The 24,501-nt window shown below is 53.6% G+C and overlaps 2 protein-coding genes across 2 annotated transcripts in view; both read left to right on the forward strand.

Moving 5' to 3' along the window:
- Window positions 1–881: 881 nt before the first annotated feature.
- On the forward strand, window positions 882–6,469 carry LOC136835179 (uncharacterized). The gene is made up of 7 exons (XM_067098399.1): window positions 882–942; window positions 2,299–2,392; window positions 2,852–2,974; window positions 3,508–3,645; window positions 4,178–4,282; window positions 5,135–5,344; window positions 6,108–6,469. The coding sequence occupies exons 2-7, from the start codon at window positions 2,300–2,302 to the stop codon at window positions 6,246–6,248; spliced, it is 810 nt and encodes a 269-aa protein (XP_066954500.1). The 5' UTR covers window positions 882–942; window position 2,299; the 3' UTR covers window positions 6,249–6,469.
- A 544-nt stretch (window positions 6,470–7,013) lies between these two features.
- The window catches only part of LOC136835616 (F-box/LRR-repeat protein 15-like), a 47,795-nt gene continuing 30,307 nt past the window's right edge, over window positions 7,014–24,501 (forward strand). The window contains exon 1 of the mRNA XM_067099380.1: window positions 7,014–7,302. The gene's annotated coding sequence lies outside the window, so the exon portion shown is untranslated. The remainder of the gene's footprint in view (window positions 7,303–24,501) is intronic.

Raw genomic sequence — 24,501 nt, forward strand, 5'->3', positions numbered from 1 at the left:
GAGAGAGAGAGAGAGAGAGAGAGAGAGAGAGAGAGAGAGAGAGATAGGATATCTTGTATGCAGGTCTAATTGTGTGTGTGTGTGTGTGTGTGTGAGAGAGAGAGAGAGAGAGAGACAGAGAGAGATAGGATATCTTGATAGAATTGTGTGTGTGTGTGTGTGTGTGTGAGAGAGAGAGAGAGAGAGAGAGAGAGAGAGAGAGAGAGTATGCAGGTCTAATTGTGTGTGTGTGTGTGTGTGAGAGAGAGAGAGAGAGAGAGAGAGAGAGGATAGGATATTGTATGCAGGTCTAATTGTGAGAGAGAGAGAGAGAGAGAGAGAGAGAGAGAGAGAGAGAGAGAGGATATCTTGTATGCAGGTCTAATTGTGTGTGTGTGTGTGTGAGAGAGAGACAGAGAGAGATGGATATCTTGTGTCTAATTGTGTGTGTGTGTGTGAGAGAGAGAGAGAGAGAGAGAGAGAGAGAGAGAGAGAGAGAGAGAGAGAGAGAGAGAGAGAGGATATCTTGTATGCAGGTCTAATTGTGTGTGTGTGTGTGTGAGAGAGAGAGAGAGAGAGAGAGAGAGAGAGAGAGAGAGAGAGAGAGAGAGGATATCTTGTATGCAGGTCTAATTGTGTGTGTGTGTGTGTGTGTGTGTGTGTGTGTGAGAGAGAGAGAGAGAGAGAGAGAGAGAGAGAGAGAGAGAGATAGATATCTTGTATGAGAGAGAGAGAGAGAGAGAGAGAGAGAGAGAGAGAGAGAGAGAGACGGGGTGGAGCCTGCGATGTGAATGATGGATACCAGGGGTGAACAGATGATTATGTGTTGGGGGGGTTGGGGCGGCGGGGTGGGCGTTGTCTGGAGAGAGAGAGTGTGGGTGCCAGTAGCAGGTATATATATGTATATAAAGGGAGGGAGGAAAGATCACATAGGAAAGGTATCGACGCCGTCAGGTCGAACAGGTAAGGAAAGAAATGGAATTTTTTTCTTTCTTTCTTTGAGGGGGACCTGCCTATCAAGACTATAGTAACAGGCTTACGTTCTTTAGATGGGTTTCCATAGTAATGGGAGAACTTTTATTTGTAAATAAATGTTTTTTTTTTTTTTTTGCAGTCAAAACTAGTAATAGACTTACCTTCTTCAGACAGTTTATTGTGGTGACAGGAGAATTTTTTTTTAATAAATAATGTTTAATTCAGAGTTATATTGGGAGTTTTTTTTTTAAGATTTTTTTGGGTTGTCAAAACTAGTAATAGACTTAGTTTCTTCAAACAGTTTATCTTAATAACATGAGATTTTTTTTTTTTGTAAATGATGTTTAACCCAGCGTCATCTAGGGAGTTTTTTCAATTTTTGGGGGGCTGTCAAAACTAGCAATAGATTTACTTTCTGCAAACGGTTTATCATGGTAACAGGAGAATTTTTTTAAATGATGTTTAATCCAGGATTATCTAGTTAATATTTTTTTCAAGAATTTTTGGGCTGTCAAAACTGTAGACAGACTTTCTTTCATTAGACAGTTTATCTTAATAACATGAGGTTTTTTAAAAATGATGTTTAATCCAGGGTCATCTAGGGAGTTTTTTTTTTTTTTTTAAGTTTTTTTGGGGCTGTCAAAACTAGTAACAGACTTACTTGCTTTAGATATTTTATCTTAATAACAGGATTTTTTAAAATATGTGATGTTTAATTAAGAGTCATCTAGGGAGTTTTTTTTTCAAGTCTTTATGGGCTGTCAAAACTAGTAATAGAGTTTTTTCAAGTTTTTTTGGGCTTTCAAAACTAGTGATAGACTTTTTTCAATTTTTTGAGACTGTCAAAACTAGTAATAGACTTTTTTCAATTTTGGGGGGCTGTCAAAACTAGTAATAGACTTTTTTCAAGTTTTTTTGGGCTGTCAAAACTAGTAATAGACTTTTTTCAATTTTTTGGAGCTGTCAAAACTAGTAATAGACTTTTTTCAATTTTTGGGCTGTCAAAACTAGTAATAGACTTTTTCAATTTTTTTTGGGCTGTCAAAACTAGTAATAGACTTTTTTCAATTTTTTTGGAGCTGTCAAAACTAGTAATAGACTTTTTCAATTTTGGGCTGTCAAAACTAGTAATAGACTTTTTTTTTTTTTTGGGCTGTCAAAACAAGTAATAGACTTTAAAAAATTTTTATTGTCAAAACTAGTAATAGACTCACTTTCTTTAGATAGTTATCGTGGTAACAGGAGAATGTTTTTTTTGATACGAGTATTAAGGAACAACAATATCTTACCATTAAAAAAAAAGGCTTATTTCTATTAATCGCGTTTTTTTTTCTTTCATTTCAGAATGATGCGGTTCATTACCATCCTTTGCCTGGTTGGGACATCCGTTGCCACCTTTGGAGGGGGCAGCATGATGAAGAAATACGCTCACATGAAGGTAAGGCGATTGTCAGTTGTTCTCTCTCTCTCTCTCTTTCTCCATGAGATTCTCATAACTCACATACAACCACAGTTATGAGCCGTTTGAAAATAAAAGTAAAAACCTATATTTGTCATACATGAACATTGAAGAAGTTTTTGACAGAATTACCGATAGAGGACTACTTACTGCAGAAGTGTTATAGGATGCGTGGTATAGATATAGAAGATTAAGTTGCTCAGAGAAACTAAGAGTTCTTAGGATGGAAGTGAAGCACCAATTGTGGAGGTTTCTACACATGGGGCTCACCCATGACTTAGTGGTTATAGTATGAGTTCAGCGGTATCTATTTTGTTTTCCACTCCTGTAAGAACAGCTCTTTCGGTGTCGCGTCTTGTCAGAGCCTGGGAAAGTGACAGAAAGGTTTCTTGAGCCTACTTTATCAGTTATAATAATAACAATCCACAATCCTTCCAGATCATGTCTAGCTGTGTGGGCGAGGACACTGTCGTGAACTGGAAGACGCAGATGAAGGCAGCCTGCGACAAATGCAAGGGCCAGGATATCACGCAGACCATGATTGACATTCAGGCCATGCTGGTAAGGAAATGATGGAGCAAAACCAATCGCTGGTACTTTGTCATCCGTCTGATTGTCTCTGCTTATTTAAATATATAACAAAGGCGACTTCTTGCTATTGTACTGCATACTCAGGACCCACTAATGTCGTAGTCTCCATAGGCGGAGTAGTGCCTTAAGTGCACTTCACGCGATGCACTGTAGGCATTACTAAAGGTTCTTTGCGGCGTCCCTTCGGCCCCTAGCTGCAACCCCTTTCATTCCTTTTACCGTACCTCCATTCATATATTTCTTCCGTCTTGCTATCCACCCTCTCATAACTATTTTTTCATAGTGCAACTGCGTGGTTTTCCTCTTGTTACACCTTTCAAACATGCTCTCAATATCCTTTCCAGCGCCGATTGACCTCAAAGGTCCCATTGCTTGGCCTTTGGCCTAAACTCTATGTTCCATTCCATTCCACTAACGTCTCAGTGGGTCCCGTGTATACTGCTTTTACCAGAACTTCGTGTGAAATCCTGAGAAATCATACGCCTTGTTCCCGTCTCTTGCAGAAGGAAATGAGGAAGCAGTCCTCACCCTTTAAAAAGCAGGCCTTAGGGTCATCATCTCCCATCTACGTCCCAGTTCCTGTCTACGTGAACCAACCGCAGCCTGTGTTCTCGTCATTCCAGCAGCCTGCTTTCAGGACAGTAAGTTTTTTTGGCGGGCTTTTTCTTAAAGAGTAGCAGAATAACACACACACATGTATATATATGACTGTGAAATATTTTCTGTTTAAACAATTCCATCAAATATAATGAGCCAATAAAAACGTCAAAATGTAGAAAGTAAGTGCTATATGGATCTTCTGGTATAACTACCGCTTTTCTGTGACGTTCTCATTCATTACTTGCCTGAAGAGAGAGAGTCTCTGAAATATAGCGCTTACTTTCTGCATTTTAGCATATATATGTGTGTGTATGTATGTATGTATGTATGTATGTATGTATAAATAATTCATATAAACTCTTAAACACTGGACAGTTAAGTTTGCTCATTTTGAAATAAAATGTACATTGGTTTTGATAAGAATTGTTCATACACAAGTCACTTCTAGTGCATAGGCCTATCCATTTTTAGGAAATACATTTTCTAAACTCTATTGAAGTCCCAAAGTGGTCCTCGTCCCCTTTCGGTGTTTCTCGAACTGAAATCTTGTCTTTCCTCTTCTTCCATTTTCAGAAACGTTCGTCGATTGACTTGAGCCCAAAGGGCATCGAGAATCTGAAGGAGAAGATGATGGCGAAGATTAGCAACATCACCTGCGTTCTCAAGGAACTGGACCTCGTAAGTAGGGAATTGACAGAATGATGAAGTATATAATAACTCGTTATTTGTAGCTCGTCCTGTTTGGTAAGGTGTTGGCTTCGTCATCTCGGGGACCAGCGTTCGTTTCCCTTCAAGGGGCGGATAGTGAGACTAACGGTTGGTTACTGGTATGAGTGTTGGGGTTACCCGGCTGGCGTCCGCCCGAGAGGCGGGAGGACTGAAACCACCAAACATTAACTTTTTAACTTTAATCTAAAGGGCTTCATTTTTACTCTCTCTTTTTCCTCATTAATATTCTATTCGTCTGTTTGCTAAAATGCACAGTATCTTGCTTTGTTTTTCGTGTATCGGTCTTTTAGTGGAAGAATCTCCGTTTGTTTCGAGAGAAATCTTCCTCTTCACTTTTACTCTGCAGTATTCAACTTTAACACTTACAGTATGTGTGAGTCTTTATGTTTCTCTTTCTTTCTTGTGTATTTTTTCACAATTATAAGGCAGGTAAAGCCTTTTTTAAGTATTTATTAATTAGGTAAGTTACATATTAAACCATCATTTTGTTATAACAAGAATGTTACGCTCTTTTTGAGATCATAAAAAAAGCTTCATCAAGTCACCGAATGAAATAAAGAAGCATCTGGAATGTAGTCCAGTTTCTGATGATAAAATTACTAAATATTTTAAAGCCTTTTAAGAACAAACGAGTGAAACAGTATATTACAAACTTAGATTACTGACGCGATTTGCAATTTCTCGAGACCGAGCAGGTGACACATTTTCTTCTTCTTGGAAATAGATGTACGAAGCATTCTGCATTTTCTTGATGACAAGTGGAGGGGAGATAAAAATTTTATCGTTTTTTCTTTGTTACAGATGGACCAAGACAACCAGCCCAACTACGATCACGTAGCCGAGGAGATAAACAAGCTCTCGATCGACGCCGATTTGAAGAACGACTTTTTGGAGGCCATGGACATGTGTAGAGACTTCGCTATGTGCATGCCCGTCGAGAAGGCTAAACACCCCATCAAGAAGGAACTGGGCACCACGATGCTGTTCATGAAGTGCATGCATATGAAGAAGGTGAGGTTTGATTGGACTTATTTTTCTCCCGCGTACCTCAGGCCGTATACCACTTGGGTTCTGGTTACTAAAGGCCGCCATTAACGTTCAATTATACCTGCACAGTAGGCCTGTGCAGGCAAAACTGAACCCACTAGCTTTCAGTTATACCTGTGCAGGCAAAACTGAACGTTAGTGGGTTCAATTTTGCCTGAACAGGCCGACTGTGCACTTGTGCAGACATAACAGCGCAGGCTGAACTGCGCAGGCATAACTGAACGTTAGTGGCGACCTTAAGCTCCCACTCCACTAACACAGTTGCGGGCAAACTACACTGTTCGTGTTCAGCCATCAGGGCACAGCTATATAACTTTAAACAGTTTTAATAGCTTTCGTATTGTTGATCCATTTTTCAAAATAACACTGACTTCTGCTATGTCAGTGGCTAACGTGGATGTTGTCTTTCACCTTTGAAAAGTCATTTTTTACGATTTTGTTGTGTTAAAGTCTGAATAAAGATTTGTTTATTGCCAACTATGTGTTGAGGAGACGAATAAGCAAGGTGGTATATTGCCCTTAGCATTACCAGGGCAGCATTTTTGAGAATAAATCGTTATACAGGCGAAAAGTACAACAGACACCACTGACTTGCAAATAGGCTACTGTATGTAGAATTGACAGTTGAATCTGTTGACACGTTGGAAAAAGTTATTTGCAAAAGGACCGAAATATGGATTAAGTTTCAACCCTTCCGTACAGTGCCTCACTAACTTTCCATCCTCAGATACTGGTCTGCATGCAGAAGGACATGAAGAAATACGCCCCTCTCATGGGATTCGAAGGAGACGTCGAATCTGAGGAGAATGGCGACCTCTTGGACCAAATCACAGAGATGTTCTACATGGAAGACAACTTCCTCGTGTGAACCTCTTCTCTGGCACGATGCAAAAGAATGGAGAGAGAGAGAGAGAGAGGGGAATCAAATTTTCAGTTACATAATCAGTTCACGTAGTTATTTGCCTATCATGATGTTATAAATACCGGTTCGAGAACTTACATCTTTGTTGGAAAAAAAGACAAGTCGATTTACAAAGGGCATTCATAAGTATTTAGTCGGATTAAACCAAAATATATTTGAAATATGCACTTTTTTTTATTCAATGCTTGATTTCATCAGAAAAGTTTTTATTGGTATTTAAACAATAAGAAAAGCACGAAATTCATCAAGATTTACCAGTAGCAAATAAAAATTTGATTAAAAATCGATGTTTTTGTGATGTATTTTGATCGTAAAGAAGGCGATGGCTTCTTAAAAGAGGAGAGAGTTATGGTAATTACGAAAGAAAGAATCAGATTGAGAAATTCACAGCTTAAAGGTACACAGTGGACAAAACATTCGCTTGATCTGATAATACAAGGATACATAAGTGATTCAAAATGTCAAACCACTGGCCACTTTTTATTTAAAGCCTTAAGTTTACTGAAATTTAGTGCGTGGGTCTATTTCTTATGCTGCTGGGAAATTTCCGTATAACTAATTTCTTTTTTCGTCCGAAAACGGGAGGATATTTACCTTGAAATATCAAATTACTGATAAATGGGATTGACGAAGAGGAGAAAATAAATATATGTATTCGATGTATAAGGAAAGAAACCCTAAATCAATATAAGACAATTAGAGGACGTCCCACAAATTTGGGGCGCCGTTGCAAAGGACATCCTCGACAATGCTACAGATATAGAAAGGCATCGTTCGTCTCTCCTTGCCTTGCATTCAGGAGTTATATACATTGAGAAGGCTTTATTTTGTAGTTTTCTGCAGCTACCCACAGGTCATGTATAGCCTAGGCTATGCTAGGAACTCTAAGAAACGTAGAATGCAGACAATAAACAAGCCTAGACAATGAGGATAGACTGACATACCTACTTGTATTCCTTACAAGAAATCTTCCAAATACTAATCTGGTCAAAGAGCTAAGGTAAGACAAAGTAAAGTTGCACCTTGACTGTGCATTTGATAACACCAGGATTGTAGAAGTAGATGAAATATAAATGTTCTCGAGTGTTTTCAAATGGTTTAAAAGAAGTGTCGGTAAAAGTGCAAAGGAGCTGCACACGTTATCCCAACGGGTACATCCTACCCTAACCTTTCCTTACGAGGAAACTATGCCCTGATCTCGAATGGGTGTAGGGGTGTGTCATGTATATTGATTTTTGTTGGGTGCATTCTCAAAATAACCAAATTTTACCCAATTGAAGTGTATATGCCAATGAAATATGAAGGAAAGCAAGAAAAGTGATGTCTTCCACAAGTAGTAGGAGACCAGAAGACCAATTGGTTATACCAAGAAATATTAGTGGCTATCTGGGCCTTAATATGATCCCACACAACGTGGAACAGAGGTGAGTACAGTGGACACAATTCTTGAATGTCAAGAAATATGTAAAACCAGTGAGCTCTTGGAACCTGACTAGGTAAAACTTGTATCGGCCTTATCAGATAAAATTCGTTAGGTTTAAATGGAAACACAAAATTTACAATAGGAATCTAAGAAACTATCTGAGAATAACGAGAATGCAGAAGGAGGTACCCCCGCCACACAGACTGGAAAAAACAGAGCCAATTCAACTTGACAAATGAGTTTTAAAAAAAAGTCCCAAAAATAAGATTTTTGGAAAAATAGTAGAGGGTGATGCGAGGAAAGCGTGGTGAGACAGAACCAGTTGTGGGCCACAAGTGAATAAAAAAATAACCCACCAGAGAATATTTAGCAAAATGAGGAGACAGGCCCTAGAAGAAAGAATACAACAAAATATGATACAGCCAGAAGCAGAAATTCCAGATACTGGTAAAAAGTCATTTGAAGGATATAAAGTAAACTGAAAGAAAGAGGTGATAAAGGACAGAAACATTCACAGGAAAAGCTAAGGATACAGAACTATAAGAGGGAAAAGTTTCAGAAAACGAATGGAACCAGAAACTCTAAAGAAGTTTGACTATTTTTTCTACTGTAGATAATGGACTGACGCCATCTAATTTTTTTTTTCGAAAAAAAACAATAGAAGCAATGAGGGAATTTACAAATGTATGTAATTACTGGTGCAATACAGTTGGTGTTAGATATGCAATTCATTGAACAAATAAAATATCTAGATGTTGTATAGAACAATTCACAAAGTGCCTAGGTCTACTGTATAATGTGTCAGGTCTGACAAGGGCTTCATACAATTACTCAGGAGTTATGAAAAGCAAATTACTTTATCCGAAGCATACGTTTAACAGTAACTGAAATATTCCCCTCTGAGATTACCATGGACCAATATTGAAGGAAATGCAATCCATAGGCTTATGCAGATTAAGAGTATTTGAAACAGTTACACATAATTGTAATTCACGCTGCAGGTTAAATAAATTATTAATAGAAATCCTGTAGTCAAAAAAGAAAAAAAAATGGGAAAGAGAAGCAAATGAGAAGCCAGCCTGAAAACCCATAAGAAATAAAAAAAAAAAAAAACATTAAAGTGGCACTGGAATAAATACGTTAAAGCAGAACGACAGAAGTATGAAAGTTGGACAATCATAATCTATATAAAGTGTGAGGAAGCAAATGAAAATTTCGAATACTTTCACTTGATTGCTCATCAAATAACGTGATTAGATTTAGTTCCATGCATCAACCATATCAAGAAGTCAAGGAAGTAGCACACAGTTTGATTTTTACAAGAATGTGCATTAAATAAGCTCAACCACGGGCAAAATTAAAGAAGAAAGGAATCCTTTATATAGGCCAATACACTTTACTACCAAGATGAGAAATAGCTGCTCACGGTAGAAGCTATTGGGATGTGTCTCAATATGCCTGTCCGTTGGCCCTTCGCTGACAGCAAGGTATCGCAAGCTGCCAAAATAAGGCGTTTGTAGCAGCTGTAACTGGGTGACAGTTTCACATGTACATCAGTGCTGCTCGTTTTCCGTTTCAAAAACTTCCGCCTCTTTCTTCCTAAGGTAAACAAAGGTCAGTATTCAGTACTAAATGGTTTGTATATTCGGAGCGATGAAAAATGAAAAATACAAGGTTTTGAGTATTTTTTTTTTTATTTCTTGGAGACTAATCTTTGTACCTTACTGCAAATGAGAATCATTAATTATATTTGTTTCTTTGTGGTCCAGTAATTTTATCATATTCATAGGAGACAATAAAAAAGTAAAGGTACTCGTAAAATTATGACTTCAGTTTCATCATCGTCAGAAGAATTTTACATTAGTATGTTCTTGGGAATCATTTCACAGCAGAATAAATTATCCTGTAATTTTATGCAAGACTGATATTGATTCTATTTTAAAATTATACATGCGTGAAATTGTAAATAATTTTTCTTATGCAGTTTATATTGGTATATAAATACATGATATGGTATGAAATTTTATTTAAAGAAATTTGTTCTGCGTGTATGTAGAATGTAGGCCTACTACAAGCCATTTGATGACCTCTGGTACTAGCACTATATAGTGACTGGTCTATATATATATATATATATATATATATATATATATATATATATATATATATATATATATATATATATATATATATAATGTGTTTTCTTGTTATACCACAGTGTAATATGAATATAAGAAAACCTATAAAACACTGTTTAAACGTTGAATATATAAATAGAGATAAAATTCGAAGGAAACGGAAACACTTGCTTCTGTGCTGTTCACTGGCCTTCTGACACAGATGAAATGTTACAAGGACTAAGAAATATAAAAGCAACTTTACAAAGTGTGCTCATTAAATGACAGAGGTGACCGTTATAAGGAGGAAAATAACCAAATCCAACACAATTTTTGGCCTTAGTAGAACTGCCAAAACGACGTTCAATGGAGGTCGTTTTACAATCTTCTTAGGAGCAACCGTTCAGAAGGATTAAAGGACAATTAAAAGATTATACTGGGTCCTGACTGACAACCCAAAAATATTTGATTGATGATAACAAAATCCAGCATCTTTCTTTTGTAAACAATAATTTTGAAAACCAGCTTGCCCCAAGATGACATGTTTTTGATAAATAAAAAATCATATTAAACATAACGGATACATATAAAATATTATCAAGTAACGATCTAACTTGTAATTAAATGTCAGTGATTTTATCTTTTGTAAACTCATTCTTTCCTCATTTTATTTAATACGTTAATGAGCGAATGGATTTGGGCTAATGGAAAATTAAAATTACAGCTGGAAGTAAGCTGGATAATTGTTGTTGAAATCTATTTGTCTTTCTTGAAGGGAATCTTTAGATATTTTAATCACTGAACTTTCAGATAAGTTTTATCCTGTGAGAGTTTTCACTTAAATGAATGAATATAGCATTGGATGCTTTTCAGTTTTGATTTGAATACTTATGTTGCTCTGATAATAAGTACATACTAAATCTTGATCTTTATGGAGAGATTGGTAGCAATATAAAAATGAATGTAGTCCAGACATGGAATTTTATATATTATGTTATCTGTTCTTTTTTATGCTATTTTTTATTAACATTCTTTTGAGTGTTCCCATTATTATAAGAAAAAACGAGGTTGACATTAAAAGGTTTTAAAAATGATTTTATGTTTTCAAAACCACTCAAATAAGGCAAGCAAAGAATGTTCTTAGGGTTTCTTTCTTCATGTTACTTTCATTATAAAACTTTTTGTGGACTTTGTTATAACAAATATGTAGTATATGTGAAAGATAGCATAAATCTGTCCCTATTTTTCTTATGTATTCAATTTCTTGATCCAAATACTGGGGACTGACAATGTTGAAAGCTTTGAGGATGTTTAAACATAGAGGAAAAAAATTGATATTTTGATGTTAAGGTGATGGCCTGAATAAAAATGACATGAGTTAAGTTGTTGGTTGGTTTCCTATAAATACTGAATTTGCATTGAAATGGTTCTCTTTGTGTATTAAAACATCTAAGAAAGGGGAGAGCAATTGTCTTTTCTAATTCTAACGTAAACTTAATGGATGGTACCTGGTTATTCAAATTAGAGAATAAATAATTTATTTACATCGATACCAGCAGGAAGTTTTACAGCTAAAATATCGTCAACATACCTATACCACTTTAAAGGAGTATAAATGATATTAGGTATATATCGTTTTCAAAGAATTCCATGTACAAGTTTGAGAGGAGTGGGGATAAAGGGTTGCCCATTGCCATAACAAATATTTGTTGGTAAAATGCGCCATTGAATATAAACTTACAATCACAAATGCACAACCTAGTGAGAGAAATAATATGACTTACAGGTAGAGGTAATTCGTGACGGGTTAATTCATTACTAAGATACTTTACAATAGAATCTATAGGGACTTTAGTAAAAAGAGAACAAACATCAAAACTAACGAATCTGTCAGTGGGGCAAAAAGTGATTTTGTCTTAATTTATCAACTAAATCTAGACAGTTACATACGTGAGAATCTGAGATAGTTCCAAGTAACGGAAACAAGAGCTTGGTAATATATTTCGAAAGTTTATATAATATTGAGCCAACAGTACTGATAATAGGCCGCATAGGATTGTGTTCTTTCTGTGTTTTTACTAATCCGTACAAGTAAGGTAACGAGGGAAATTTTACTGACAACTGACCTATCAGTCTTTTTTATCTTTAAGGGTTTTTTTTGCTGTGCTGTTGAAACTTTTTATGACTTGATCAAGGGGATTTTTTGTTAGTGTTTTGTATGTCGTATCATCATCCAGTAGGGCTTGCATACGTGATATGTAGTCAACTTTATCTAAAATTACAATACTATCGGTGTTGTGGCAGTTCTGGAGAGCGGCCAGCGGTCCCCAAACCGCTGGTCGCTCACCCTTCCCGGCCGTTGCGTGTCTCCTGGTGTCGTGGGCGGATGGTCTCGGCTTGGTCCTATCGGCGGTGTGGCGGGTCCGGTGAGCGGCTACCAGTCCCCCAACTGGTGGTCGCTCGCCCTTCCTGGCCGTTGCGTGTCTCCAGGTGTCGTGGGCGGATGGTCTCGGCTTGGTCCCTGTGGCGGGTCGGTGGGCGGGTCGGTGGAGCTACCAGCCCCCCAACTGGTGGTCGCTATGCCCTTCGCTTCCCTAACTGCCTTGCGTGTCTCCTGGTGTCGTGGGCCATGGTCGGCGGCGGCTCCTTGTCTCCGGCGGCGGTGGTGTGGCGGGTCCGGGTGGAGCGCCAGCAGCCCCCAACTGGTGGTCGCCGCCCTTCCCGCCGTTGGGCGTCTCCTGGTGTCGGCGGCGGATGGTCTCGGCTTGGTCCTATCGGTGGTGTGGCGGGTCGGGTGAGCGGCAGCAGTCCCCAACTGGTGGTCGCCGCCCTTCCTGCCCTGTTGCGGCGTCTCCAGGTGTCGGTGGCGGCGGATGGTCTTGGCTTGGTCCTGTCGGGTGGTGGTGGCGGTCGGGGCTGGAGCCCAGCAGTCCCCCAACTGGTGGTCGCTCACCCTTCCTGGCCGTTGCGTGTCTCCAGGTGTCGGCGGCAGCTGGTCTCTTGGCCCGTCCTATCGGTGCGTTGTGGTGGGTCTGGTGAGCGCCAGCAGTCCCCAACTGCTGGTCGCCGCCCTTCCTGGCCGTTGCGCGTCTCCAGGTGTCGTCGGCGGCTGGTCTCTTGGCTCGGTCCTATCGGTGGTGTGGCGGGTCGGGTGAGCGCCAGCAGTCCCCCAACTGCTGGTCGCTCACCCTTCCCGCCTGGGCGTGTCTCCAGGTGTCGGCGGCTCCTCTGGTCTCGGCTCGGTCCTATTGGTGGTGTGGCGGGTCCGGTGGAGCGCCAGCAGTCCCCAACTGGTGGTCGCTTGCCCTTCCCGCCCGTTGGGCGTCTCCAGGTGTCGGCGGCAGCTGGTCTTGGCTCGGTCCTATCGGCGTTGTGGCGGGTCGGTGAGCGCCAGCAGTCCCCAACTGCTGGTCGCCGCCCTTCCCGCCCGCCAGGTGTCGCGTCTCCAGGTTTCGGCGGCTGGTCTCCTGCTGGTCGGCTCGGTCCCAGGTGTCGCGGCGGCTCGGTGTGGTGTGGCGGGTCGGGTGGAGCGCCAGCAGTCCCAACTGGTGGTCGCTCGCCCTTCCCGCCGTTGGTGTCTCCAGGTGTCGCCAGCGGCTGGTCTTGGCTCGGTCCTATTGGTGGTGTGGCGGGTCGGGTGAGCGGCCAGCAGTCCCCCAACTGCTGGTCGCCACCCTTCCCGCCCGTTGGGCGTCTCCAGGTGTCGGCGGCGGCTGGTCTGGCTCGGTCCTATCGGGCGGTGTGGTGGGTCGGTGGCGCCACCAGTCCCCAACTGGTGGTCGCTCACCCTTCCCGCCCGTTGCGTGTCTCCAGGTGTTCGGCGGCTGGTCTGGCTCGGTCCTATCGGTGTTGTGGCGGGTCGGGTGGAGCGGCCAGCAGTCCCCAACTGCTGGTCGCTCGCCCTTCCCGCCCGTTGCGTGTCTCCAGGTGTCGGCGGCGGCTGGTCTTGGCTCGGTCGTATCGGTGGTGTGGCGGGTCGGGTGGCGCGCCAGCAGTCCCCAACTGGTGGTCGCTCACCCTTCCTGGCGCCGTTGCTGCGTGGCTCCAGGTGTTGGCGGGTCGGCTGGTCTTGGCTCGGTCCTCCAGGTATCGGTGGTCTGTGGCAGGGTCGGTGAGCGCCACCAGTCCCCAACTGGTGGTCGCTCGCCCTTCCCGCCCGTCTGGCGTGTCTCCAGGTTGTCCGTTTCCAGGTCCTCCTCTTTGTTGGCTGGTCTCTGGTCTCCGGCTCGGTCCTATCGGCGGTGTGGTGGGTCCGGTGAGCGCCAGCAGCCCCAACTGGTGGTCGCTCGCCCTTCCCGCCCGTTGGTGTCTCCAGGTGTCGGGTCTTGGCTCGGTCCGGTCGGTGGTGTGTGGGTGGGTCCGGTGAGCGCCAGCAGCCCCCAACTGCTGGTCGCCGCCCTTCCCGCCCGTTGTGCGTCTCCAGGTGTCGGCGGCGGCTGGTCTTGGCTCGGTCGTATCGGTGGTGTGGCGGGTCGGGTGGAGCGCCAGCAGCCCCCAACTGGTGGTCGCTCGCCCTTCCCGGCCGCTGCGTGTCTCCAGGTGTCGGCGGCTGGCTCCTCTCGGCTCGGTCCTATCGGTGGTGTGGCGGGTCCAGTGAGCGGCCAGCAGTCCCCAACTGCTGGTCGCTCGCCCTTCCCGCCCGCCGTTCTCCAGGTGTCGGCGGCGGCTCCTCTTGGGTCGTCGTATCGGGTGGTGTGGCGGGTCGGGTGGAGCGGCCAGCAGCCCCCAACTGCTGGTCGCCGCTTGGTCTCCAGGTGTCGGGCTATCCTCTTGGCGGTGGTGGCGGGTCGGGTGAGCGCCAGCAGCCCCCAACTGGTGGTCGCCGCTCTTCCCGCCCGTTGCGTGTCTCCAGGTGTCGGCGGCGGCTGGTCTTGGCTCGGTCCTATCGGCGGTGTGGTGGGTCGGTGGAGCGGCCAGCAGTCCCCCAACTGGTGGTCGCTGGCCCTTCCCGGCAGTTGCATGTCTCCAGGTGTTGTCGGCGGCTGGTCTTGGCTCGGGTCGTATCGGGCGGTTGTGGCGGGTCCGGTGGTGGCTAGCCAGCCCCCCAACTGCTGGTCGCCGGCCCTTCCCGCCGTTGCGTGTCTCTCTCCAGGTGTTGTCGGCGGCTCTCTCTCTCGGCCGTATCGGTGGTGGTGGGTCGGGTGGAGCGCCAGCAGTCCCCAACTGCTGGTCGCTCGCCCTTCCCGCCCGTTGCGTGTCTCCAGGTGTCGGCGGCGGCTCCTCTTGGCTCGGTCCTATCGGTGGTGTGGCGGGTCGGTGAGCGCCAGCAGCCCCCAACTGCTGGTCGCCGCCCTTCCCGCCCGTTGGCGTCTCCAGGTGTCGCGGCGGCTCCTCTTGGCTCGGTCCTATCGGTGGTGTGGTGGGTCGGGTGGAGCGGCCAGCAGCCCCCAACTGCTGGTCGCTCGCCCTTCCCGCCCGTTGCGTGTCTCCAGGTGTCGGGGCGGCTGGTCTCCTCTTGGCTCGGTCCTATCGGGTGGTGTGGCAGGTCCGGTGGAGCGCCAGCAGTCCCCAACTGGTGGTCGCCGCCCTTCCCGCCCGCCGCTCCAGGTGTCGGCGGCTCCAGGTGTGGTGTGGCGGGTCGGGTGGAGCGCCAGCAGCCCCCAACTGCTGGTCTCGCTCTTCCCGGTCGTCTCCAGGTCGGGCGGCTCCTCTGGCTGGTGGGGTGGTGTGGCGGGTCGGGTGGAGCCAGCAGCCCCAACTGCTGGTCGCTCGCCCTTCCCGCCCGTTGCGTCTCCAGGTGTCGGCGGCGGCTGGTCTTGGCTCGGTCCTATCGGTGTTGTGGCAGGTCAGTGGAGCGGCCAGCAGTCCCCCAACTGGTGGTCGCTCGCCCTTCCCGCCCGCTGAGTGTCTCCAGGTGTCGTCGGCGGCTGGTCTCGGCTCGGTCCTATCGGTGTTGTGGCGGGTCCGGTGAGCGGCCACCAGTCCCCCAACTGGTGGTCGCTCGCCCTTCCCGCCCGTTGGTGCGTCTCCAGGTGTCGGCGGCGGCTCCTCTGGCTCGGTCCTATCGGCTGTTGTGGTGGGTCTGGTTAGGTGGAGCGCCAGCAGCCCCCAACTGGTGGTCGCTGGCCCTTCCCGCCCGTTGCGTGTCTCCAGGTGTCGTCGGCGGCTGGTCTCGGCTTGGTCCTATCGGTGGTTGTGGCAGGTCGGTGAGCGCCAGCAGTCCCTCAACTGATGGTCGCTCGCCCTTCCCGCCCGTTGCGTGCCTCCAGGTGTCGGCGGCGGCTGGTCTCAGCTTGGTCCTATCGCCGTTGTGGCGGGTCCTGTGAGCGGCCACCAGTCCCCCAACTGGTGGTTGCTCGCCCTTCCCGGCCGTTGCATGTCTCCAGGTGTCGTCGGCGGCTGGTCTCGGCTCAGTCCTATCGCTGTTGTGGTGGGTCCGGTTAGTGGATACCAGTCCCCCAGCTGGTGGTCGCTGGCCCTTCCCGCCCATTGCGTGTCTCCAGGTGTCGTCGGCGGCTGGTCTCGGCTTGGTCCTGTCGGCGTTGTGGCAGGTCCGGTGAGCAGCCACCAGTCCCCCAACTGATGGTCGCTCGCCCTTCCCGCCCGTTGCGTCCTCCAGGTGTCGGCGGCGGCTGGTCTCAGCTTGGTCCTATCGGTGGTGTGGCGGGTCCGGTGGAGCGCCACCAGTCCCCAACTGCTGGTCGCCGCCCTTCCCCCGCCCGTTGAGTGTCTCCAGGTGTTGTCGGCGGCTGGTCTCGGCTCGGTCCTATCGGTGGTGTGGTGGGTCGGGTGAGCGGCCAGCAGTCCCCAACTGGTGGTCGCCGCCCTTCCCGCCGTTACTTGTCTCCAGGTGTCGTCGGCGGCTGGTCCTCTTGGCTCGGTCCTATCGGTGGTGTGGTGGGTCTGGTGAGCAGCCACCAGTCCCCAACTGGTGGTCGCCGCCCTTCCCGCCGTTGCATGTCTCCAGGTGTCGGCGGCGGCTCCTCTTGGCTCGGTCCTATCGGCGGTGTGGTGGGTCCGGTGAGCGGCCACCAGTCCCCCAACTGGTGGTCGCTCATCCTTCCCGGCCGTTGTGTGTCTCCAGGTGTCGTCGGCGGCTGGTCTCGGCTCGGTCCTATCGGGCATTGTGGCGGGTCGGGTGGAGCGGCCACCAGTCCCCAACTGCTGGTCGCCGCCTTCCCGCCCACTGCCGTTGCATGTCTCCAGGTGTCGGCGGCAGCTGGTCTCTTGGCTTGGTCCTATCGGTGGTGTGGCGGGTCGGGTGGAGCGGCCAGCAGTCCGCCAACTGGTGGTCGCTCGCCCTTCCCGGCCGTTGCGTGTCTCCAGGTGTCGTCGGCGGCTGGTCTTGGCTCGGTCCTATCGATGTTGTGGCAGGTCCGGTGAGTGGCCAGCAGCCCCCCAACTGCTGGGTGCTTGCCCTTCCCGCACGTTGCGTGTCTCCAGGTGTCGTCGCCGGCTCGTCTCGGCTCAGTCCTATCGGCGTTTGCTCATATCGGTGGTGTGGCAGGTCGGGTGGAGTAGCCAGCAGCCCCCCAACTGTTGGTCGCTCGCCCTTCCCGGCTGTTGTGTGTCTCCAGGTGTCGGTGGCGGCTCCTCTTGTCTTGGTGGTATCGGTGGTGTGGCAGGTCGGGTGGAGCGCCAGCATCCCCCCAACTGCTGGTGACTCGCCCTTCCCGCCCGTTACGTGTCTCCAGGTGTCGGCGGCGGCTCCTCTTGGCTTGGTCGTATCGGTGGTGTGGCAGGTCGGGTGGAGCGGCCAGCAGCCCCCCAACTGCTGGTCGCTCGCCCTTCCCGCCTGTTGCGTGTCTCCAGGTGTCGGCGGCGGCTCCTCTTGGCTTGGTCGTATCGGTGGTGTGGCAGGTCGGGTGGAGCTGCCAGCAGCCCCCCCAACTGCTGGTGACTCGCCCTTCCCACCCGTTGTGTGTCTCCAGGTGTCGGCGGCGGCTCCTCTTGGCTTGGTGGTATCGGTGGTGTGGCAGGTCGGGTGGAGCGGCCAGCAGCCCCCCAACTGCTGGTCGCTTGCCCTTCCCGCCCGTTGCCTGTCTCCAGGTGTCGGCGGCAGCTCCTCTTGGCTCGGTCGTATCGGTGGTGTGGCAGGTCGGGTGGAGCGGCCAGCAGCACCCCAACTGCTGGTCGCTCGCCCTTCCCACCCGTTGCGTGTCTCCAGGTGTCGGCGGCGGCTCCTCTTGGCTTGGTGGTATCGGTGGTGTGGCAGGTCGGGTGGAGCGGTCAGCAGCACCCCAACTGCTGGTCGCTCGCCCTTCCCGCCCATTGTGTGTCTCCAGGTGTCGGCGGCGGTTCCTCTTGGCTTGGTGGTATTGGTGGTGTGGCAGGTCGGGTGGAGCAGCCAGCAGCCCCCAACTGCTGGTCGCCGCCCTTCCCGCCCGCTTGCGTGTCTCCAGATGTCGGCGGCGGCTCCTCTTGGCTTGGTTCTATCGGTGGTGTGGCAGGTCGGGTGGAGCGGCCAGCAGCCCCCCAACTGCTGGTCGCTCGCCCTTCCCGCCCGTTGCGTGTCTCCAGGTGTCGGCGGCGGCTCCTCTTGGCTTGGTGGTATTGGTGGTGTGGCGGGTCGGGTGGAGCGGCCAGCAGCCCCCCAACTGCTGGTCGCTCGCCCTTCCCGCCCGTTGCGCGTCTCAAGGTGTCGGCGGCGGCTCCTCTTGGCTTGGTGGTATCGGTGGTGTGGCGGGTCGGGTGGAGCGGCCAGCAGCCCCCCAACTGCTGGTCGCTCGCCCTTCCCGCCCGTTGCGCGTCTCCAGGTGTCGGCGGCGGCTCCTCTTGGCTTGGTCGTATCGGTGGTGTGGCGGGTCGGGTGGAGCGCCAGCAGCCCCAACTGCTGGTCGCCGCCCTTCCCGCCCGTTGTGCGTCTCCAGGTGTCGGCGGCGGCTCCTCTTGGCTTGGTCCTATCGGTGGTGTGGCGGGTCGGGTGGAGCGGCCAGCAGCCCCCAACTGCTGGTCGCTCGCCCTTCCAGCCCGTTGCGCGTCTCCAGGTGTCGGCGGCGGCTCCTCTTGGCTCGGTCGTATCGGTGGTGTGGCGGGTCGGGTGGAGCGCCAGCAGCCCCCAACTGCTGGTCGCCGCCCTTCCCGCCGTTGCGCGTCTCCAGGTGTCGGCGGCGGCTCCTCTTGGTTGGTCGTATCGGTGGTGTGGCGGGTCGGGTGGAGCGCCAGCAGCCCCCAACTGCTGGTCGCCGCCCTTCGCCCTTCCCGCTCCGTTCCAGGCGGCGTCTCAGGCTTCGGCGGCGGCTCGGCCAGCAGCCCCCAACTGCTGGTCGCCGCCCCTTCCGCTCGGCGGCGGCCGGTGGTGGTGGTCAGGTCGGGTGGAGCGGCCAGCAGCCCCCAACTGCTGGTCGCCGCCCTTCCCGCCCGTTGCGCGCCTCCAGATGTCGGCGGCGGCTCCTCTTGGCTCGGTCGTATCGGTGGTGTGGCGGGTCGGGTGGAGCGCCAGCAGCCCCCAACTGCTGGTCGCCGCCCTTCCCCGCCCGTTGCGCGTCTCCAGATGTCGGCGGCGGCTCCTCTTGGCTCGGTCGTATCGGTGGTGTGGCGGGTCGGGTGGAGCGCCAGCAGCCCCCAACTGCTGGTCGCCGCCCTTCCCGCCCGTTGCGCGTCTCCAGGTGTCGGCGGCGGCTCCTCTTGGCTCGGTCGTATCGGTGGTGTGGCGGGTCGGGTGGAGCGCCAGCAGCCCCCAACTGCTGGTCGCCGCCCTTCCGCCCGTTGCGCGTCTCCAGGTGTCGGCGGCGGCTCCTCTTGGCTCGGGTCGTATCGGTGGTGTGGCGGGTCGGGTGGAGCGCCAGCAGCCCCCAACTGCTGGTCGCTCGCCCTTCCCGCCCGTTGCGCGTCTCCAGGTGTCGGCGGCGGCTCCTCTTGGCTCGGTCGTATCGGTGGTGTGGCGGGTCGGGTGGAGCGCCAGCAGCCCCCAACTGCTGGTCGCCGACCTTCCCGCCCGTTGCGCGTCTCCAGGTGTCGGCGGCGGCTCCTCTTGGCTCGGTCGTATCGGTGGTGTGGCGGGTCGGGTGGAGCGGCCAGCAGCCCCCAACTGCTGGTCGCTTGCCCTTCCCGCCCGTTGGGCGTCTCCAGGTGTCGGCGGCGGCTCCTCTTGGCTCGGTCGTGTCGGTGGTGTGGCGGGTCGGGTGGAGCGGCCAGCAGCCCCCCAACTGCTGGTCGCTCGCCCTTCCCGCCCGTTGGGCGTCTCCAGGTGTCGGCGGCGGCTCCTCTTGGCTCGGTCGTATCGGTGGTGTGGCGGGTCGGGTGGAGCGGCCAGCAGCCCCCAACTGCTGGTCGCTCGCCCTTCCCGCCGCTCGTTGCGTCTCCAGGTGTCGGCGGCGGCTCCTCTTGGCTCGGTCGCGTCGGTGGTGTGGCGGGTCGGGTGGAGCGCCAGCAGCCCCCAACTGCTGGTCGCCGCCCTTCCCGCCCGTTGCGCGTCTCCAGGTGTCGGCGGCGGCTCCTCTTGGCTCGGTCGTATCGGTGGTGTGGCGGGTCGGGTGGAGCGGCCAGCAGCCCCAACTGCTGGTCGCTCGCCCTTCCCGCCCGTTGCCCGTCTCCAGATGTCGGCGGCGGCTCCTCTTGGCTCGGTCGTATCGGTGGTGTGGCGGGTCAGGTGGAGCGGCCAGCAGCCCCCAACTGCTGGTCGCCGCCCTTCCCGCCATTGTTGCGCCTCCAGATGTCGGCGGCGGCTCCTCTTGGCTTGGTCATATCGGTGGTGTGGCGGGTCGGGTGGAGCGCCAGCAGCCCCCAACTGCTGGTCGCCGCCCCTTCCCGCCCGTTGCGCGTCTCCAGATGTCGGCGGCGGCTCCTCTTGGCTCGGTCGTATCGGTGGTGTGGCGGGTCGGGTGGAGCGCCAGCAGCCCCCAACTGCTGGTCGCTCGCCCTTCCCGCCCGTTGCGCGTCTCCAGGTGTCGGCGGCGGCTCCTCTTGGCTCGGTCGTATCGGTGGTGTGGCGGGTCGGGTGGAGCGGCCAGCAGCCCCCCAACTGCTGGTCGCTCGCCCTTCCCGCCCGTTGCGCGACTCCAGATGTCGGGCGGCGGCCCTCTTGGCTCGGGTCGTATCGGTGGTGTGGCGGGTCGGGTGGAGCGGCCAGCAGCCCCCCAACTGCTGGTCGCTTGCCCTTCCCGCCCGTTGGGCGTCTCCAGGTGTCGGCGGCGGCTCCTCTTGGCTCGGTCGTGTCGGTGGTGTGGCGGGTCGGATGGAGCAGCCAGCAGCCCCCAACTGCTGGTCGCTTGCCCTTTCCGCCCGTTGGGCGTCTCCAGGTGTCGGCGGCGGCTCCTCTTGGCTTGGTCGTATCGGTGGTGTGGCGGGTCGGGTGGAGCGGCCAGCAGCCCCCCAACTGCTGGTCGCTCGCCCTTCCCGCCCGTTGCGCGTCTCCAGATGTCGGCGGCGGCTCCTCTTGGCTCGGTCGTATCGGTGGTGTGGCGGGTCGGGTGGAGCGCCAGCAGCCCCCAACTGCTGGTCGCTCGCCCTTCCCGCCCGTTGCGCGTCTCCAGGTGTCGGCGGCGGCTCCTCTTGGCTCGGTCGTATCGGTGGTGTGGCGGGTCGGGTGGAGCGGCCAGCAGCCCCCAACTGCTGGTCGCCGCCCTTCCCCGCCCGTTGCGCGTCTCCAGATGTGTGTCGGCGGCTCCTCTTGGCTCGGTCGTATCGGTGGTGTGGCAGGTCGGGTGGAGCGCCAGCAGCCCCCAACTGCTGGTCGCCGCCCTTCCCGCCCGTTGCGCGTCTCCAGATGTCGGCGGCGGCTCCTCTTGGCTTGGTCGTATCGGTGGTGTGGCGGGTCGGGTGGAGCGGCCCAGCAGCCCCCAACTGCTGGTCGCTCGCCCTTCCCGCCCGCTATGCGCGTCTCCAGATGTCGGCGGCGGCTCCTCTTGGCTCGGTCGTATCGGTGGTGTGGCGGGTCGGGTGGAGCGCCAGCAGCCCCCAACTGCTGGTCGCCGCCCTTCCCGCCCGCTATGCGTCTCCAGGTGTTGGCAGCGGCTCCTCTTGGCTCCGTCGTATCGGTGGTGTGGCGGGTCGGGTGGAGCGGCCAGCAGCCCCCCAACTGCTGGTCGCTCGCCCTTCCCGCCTGTTGCGCGTCTCCAGATGTCGGCGGCGGCTCCTCTTGGCTCGGTCGTATCGGTGGTGTGGCGGGTCGGGTGGAGCGGCCAGCAGCCCCCAACTGCTGGTCGCTCGCCCTTCCCGCCCGTTGCGCGTCTCCAGGTGTCGGCGGCGGCTCCTCTTGGCTCGGTCGTATCGGTGGTGTGGCGGGTCGGGTGGAGCGGCCAGCAGCCCCCAACTGCTGGTCGCCGCCCTTCCCGCCCGTTGCGCGCGTCCTCCAGATGTCGGCGGCGGCTCCTCTTGGCTCGGTCGTATCGGTGGTGTGGCGGGTCGGGTGGAGCGGCCAGCAGCCCCCAACTGCTGGTCGCCGCCCTTCCCGCCTGTTGCGCGTCTCCAGGTGTCGGCGGCGGCTCCTCTTGGCTCGGTCGTATCGGTGGTGTGGCGGGTCGGGTGGAGCGCCCAGCAGCCCCCAACTGCTGGTCGCCGCCCTTCCCGCCGTTGCGCGTCTCCAGATGTCGGCGGCGGCTCCTCTTGGCTCGGTCGTATCGGTGGTGTGGCGGGTCGGGTGGAGCGCCAGCAGCCCCCAACTGCTGGTCGCTCGCCCTTCCCGCCCGTTGCGCGTCTCCAGATGTCGGCGGCGGCTCCTCTTGGCTCGGTCGTATCGGTGGTGTGGCAGGTCGGGTGGAGCGCCAGCAGCCCCAACTGCTGGTCGCTCGCCCTTCCTGCCTGTTGCGCGTCTCCAGGTGTCGGCGGCGGCTCCTCTTTTCTCGGTCGTGTATCGGTGGTGTGGCGGGTCGGGTGGAGCGCCAGCAGCCCCCAACTGCTGGTCGCCGCCCTTCCCCGCCCGTTGCGCGTCTCCAGATGTCGGCGGCGGCTCCTCTTGGCTCGGTCGTATCGGTGGTGTGGCGGGTCGGGTGGAGCGCCAGCAGCCCCAACTGCTGGTCGCCGCCCTTCCCCGCCCGTTGCGCGTCTCCAGATGTCGGCGGCGGCTCCTCTTGGCTCGGTCGTATCGGTGGTGTGGCGGGTCGGGTGGAGCGCCCAGCAGCCCCCAACTGCTGGTCGCCGCCCTTCCCCGCCCGTTCTGCGCGCCTCCAGGTGTCGGCGGCGCTCCTCTTGGCTCGGTCGTATCGGTGGTGTGGCGGGTCGGGTGGAGCGGCCAGCAGCCCCAACTGCTGGTCGCTCGCCCTTCCCGCCCGCGCGCGTCTCCAGCTGTCGGCGGCGGCTCTTGGCTTGGTCGTATCGGGTGGTGTGGCGGGTCGGGTGGAGCGCCAGCAGCCCCAACTGCTGGTCGCTCACCCTTCCCGCCCGTTGCTTGTCTCCAGATGTCGGCGGCGGCTCCTCTTGGCTCGGTCGTATCGGTGGTGTGGCGGGTCGGGTGGAGCGGCCAGCAGCCCCCAACTGCTGGTCGCCGCCCTTCCCGCCCGTTGCGCGTCTCCAGGTGTCGGCGGCGGCTCCTCTTGGCTCGGTCGTATCGGTGGTGTGGCGGGTCGGGTGGAGCGCCAGCAGCCCCCAACTGCTGGTCGCTCGCCCTTCCCGCCTGTTGCGCGTCTCCAGATGTCGGGCGGCGGCTCCTCTTGGCTCGGTCGTATCGGTGGTGTGGCGGGTCGGGTGGAGCGCCAGCAGCCCCCAACTGCTGGTCGCCGCCCTTCCCGCCCGTTGCGCGTCTCCAGGTGTCGGCGGCGGCTCCTCTTGGCTCGGTCGTATCGGTGGTGTGGCGGGTCGGGTGGAGCGCCAGCAGCCCCCAACTGCTGGTCGCCGCGCCCTTCCCGCCCGTTGCGCGTCTCCAGATGTCGGCGGCGGCTCCTCTTGGCTCGGTCGTATCGGTGGTGTGGCTGGTTGGGTGGAGCGCCAGCAGCCCCAACTGCTGGTCGCCGCCCTTCCCCCCGCTGCGCGTCTCCAGGTGTTGGCGGCGGCTCCTCTTGGCTCGGTCGTATCGGTGGTGTGGCGGGTCGGGTGGAGCGCCAGCAGCCCCCAACTGCTGGTCGCCGCCCTTCCCGCCCGTTGCGCGTCTCCAGATGTCGGCGGCGGCTCCTCCTGGCTCGGTCGTATCGGTGGTGTGGCGGGTCGGGTGGAGCGGCCAGCAGCCCCCAACTGCTGGTCGCCGCCTTTCCCGCCCGTTGCGCGTCTCCAGGTGTCGGCGGCGGCTCCTCTTGGCTCCGGTCGTATCGGTGGTGTGGCGGGTCGGGTGGAGCGCCAGCAGCCCCCAACTGCTGGTCGCCGCCCTTCCCGCCCGCTGCGCGTCTCCAGGTGTCGGCGGCGGCTCCTCTTGGCTCGGTCGTATCGGTGGTGTGGCGGGTCGGGTGGAGCGCCAGCAGCCCCCAACTGCTGGTCGCCGCCCTTCCCGCCCGTTGCGCGCCTCCAGGTGTCGGCGGCGGCTCCTCTTGGCTTGGTCGTATCGGTGGTGTGGCAGGTGGCGGGTGGGTGGAGCGCCAGCAGCCCCCAACTGCTGGTCGCCGCCCTTCCCGCCGTTCGCTGCGCGTCTCCAGATGTCGGGCGGCGGCTCCTCTTGGCTCGGTCGATCGGTGGTGTGGCAGGTCGGGTGGAGCGCCAGCAGCCCCCAACTGCTGGTCGCCGCCCCTTCCCGCCGCTGCGCGTCTCCAGATGTCGGCGGCGGCTCCTCTTGGCTCGGTCGTATCGGTGGTGTGGCGGGTCGGGTGGAGCGCCAGCAGCCCCCAACTGCTGGTCGCCGCCCTTCCCGCCCATT

This window comes from Macrobrachium rosenbergii, chromosome 55 (genome assembly GCF_040412425.1).
Source record: "Macrobrachium rosenbergii isolate ZJJX-2024 chromosome 55, ASM4041242v1, whole genome shotgun sequence".
Lineage (NCBI taxonomy): Eukaryota > Metazoa > Arthropoda > Malacostraca > Decapoda > Palaemonidae > Macrobrachium > Macrobrachium rosenbergii.

Coding starts and splice junctions, on each gene's coding strand:
- LOC136835179 (XM_067098399.1), top strand. CDS start 2,300: ATGATGCGGTTCATTACCATCCTTTGCCTGGTTGGGACATCCGTTGCC. Junction 2,393..2,851: donor AGAAATACGCTCACATGAAG/GTAAGGCGATTG, acceptor CAATCCTTCCAG/ATCATGTCTAGCTGTGTGGG. Junction 4,283..5,134: donor TTCTCAAGGAACTGGACCTC/GTAAGTAGGGAA, acceptor TCTTTGTTACAG/ATGGACCAAGACAACCAGCC.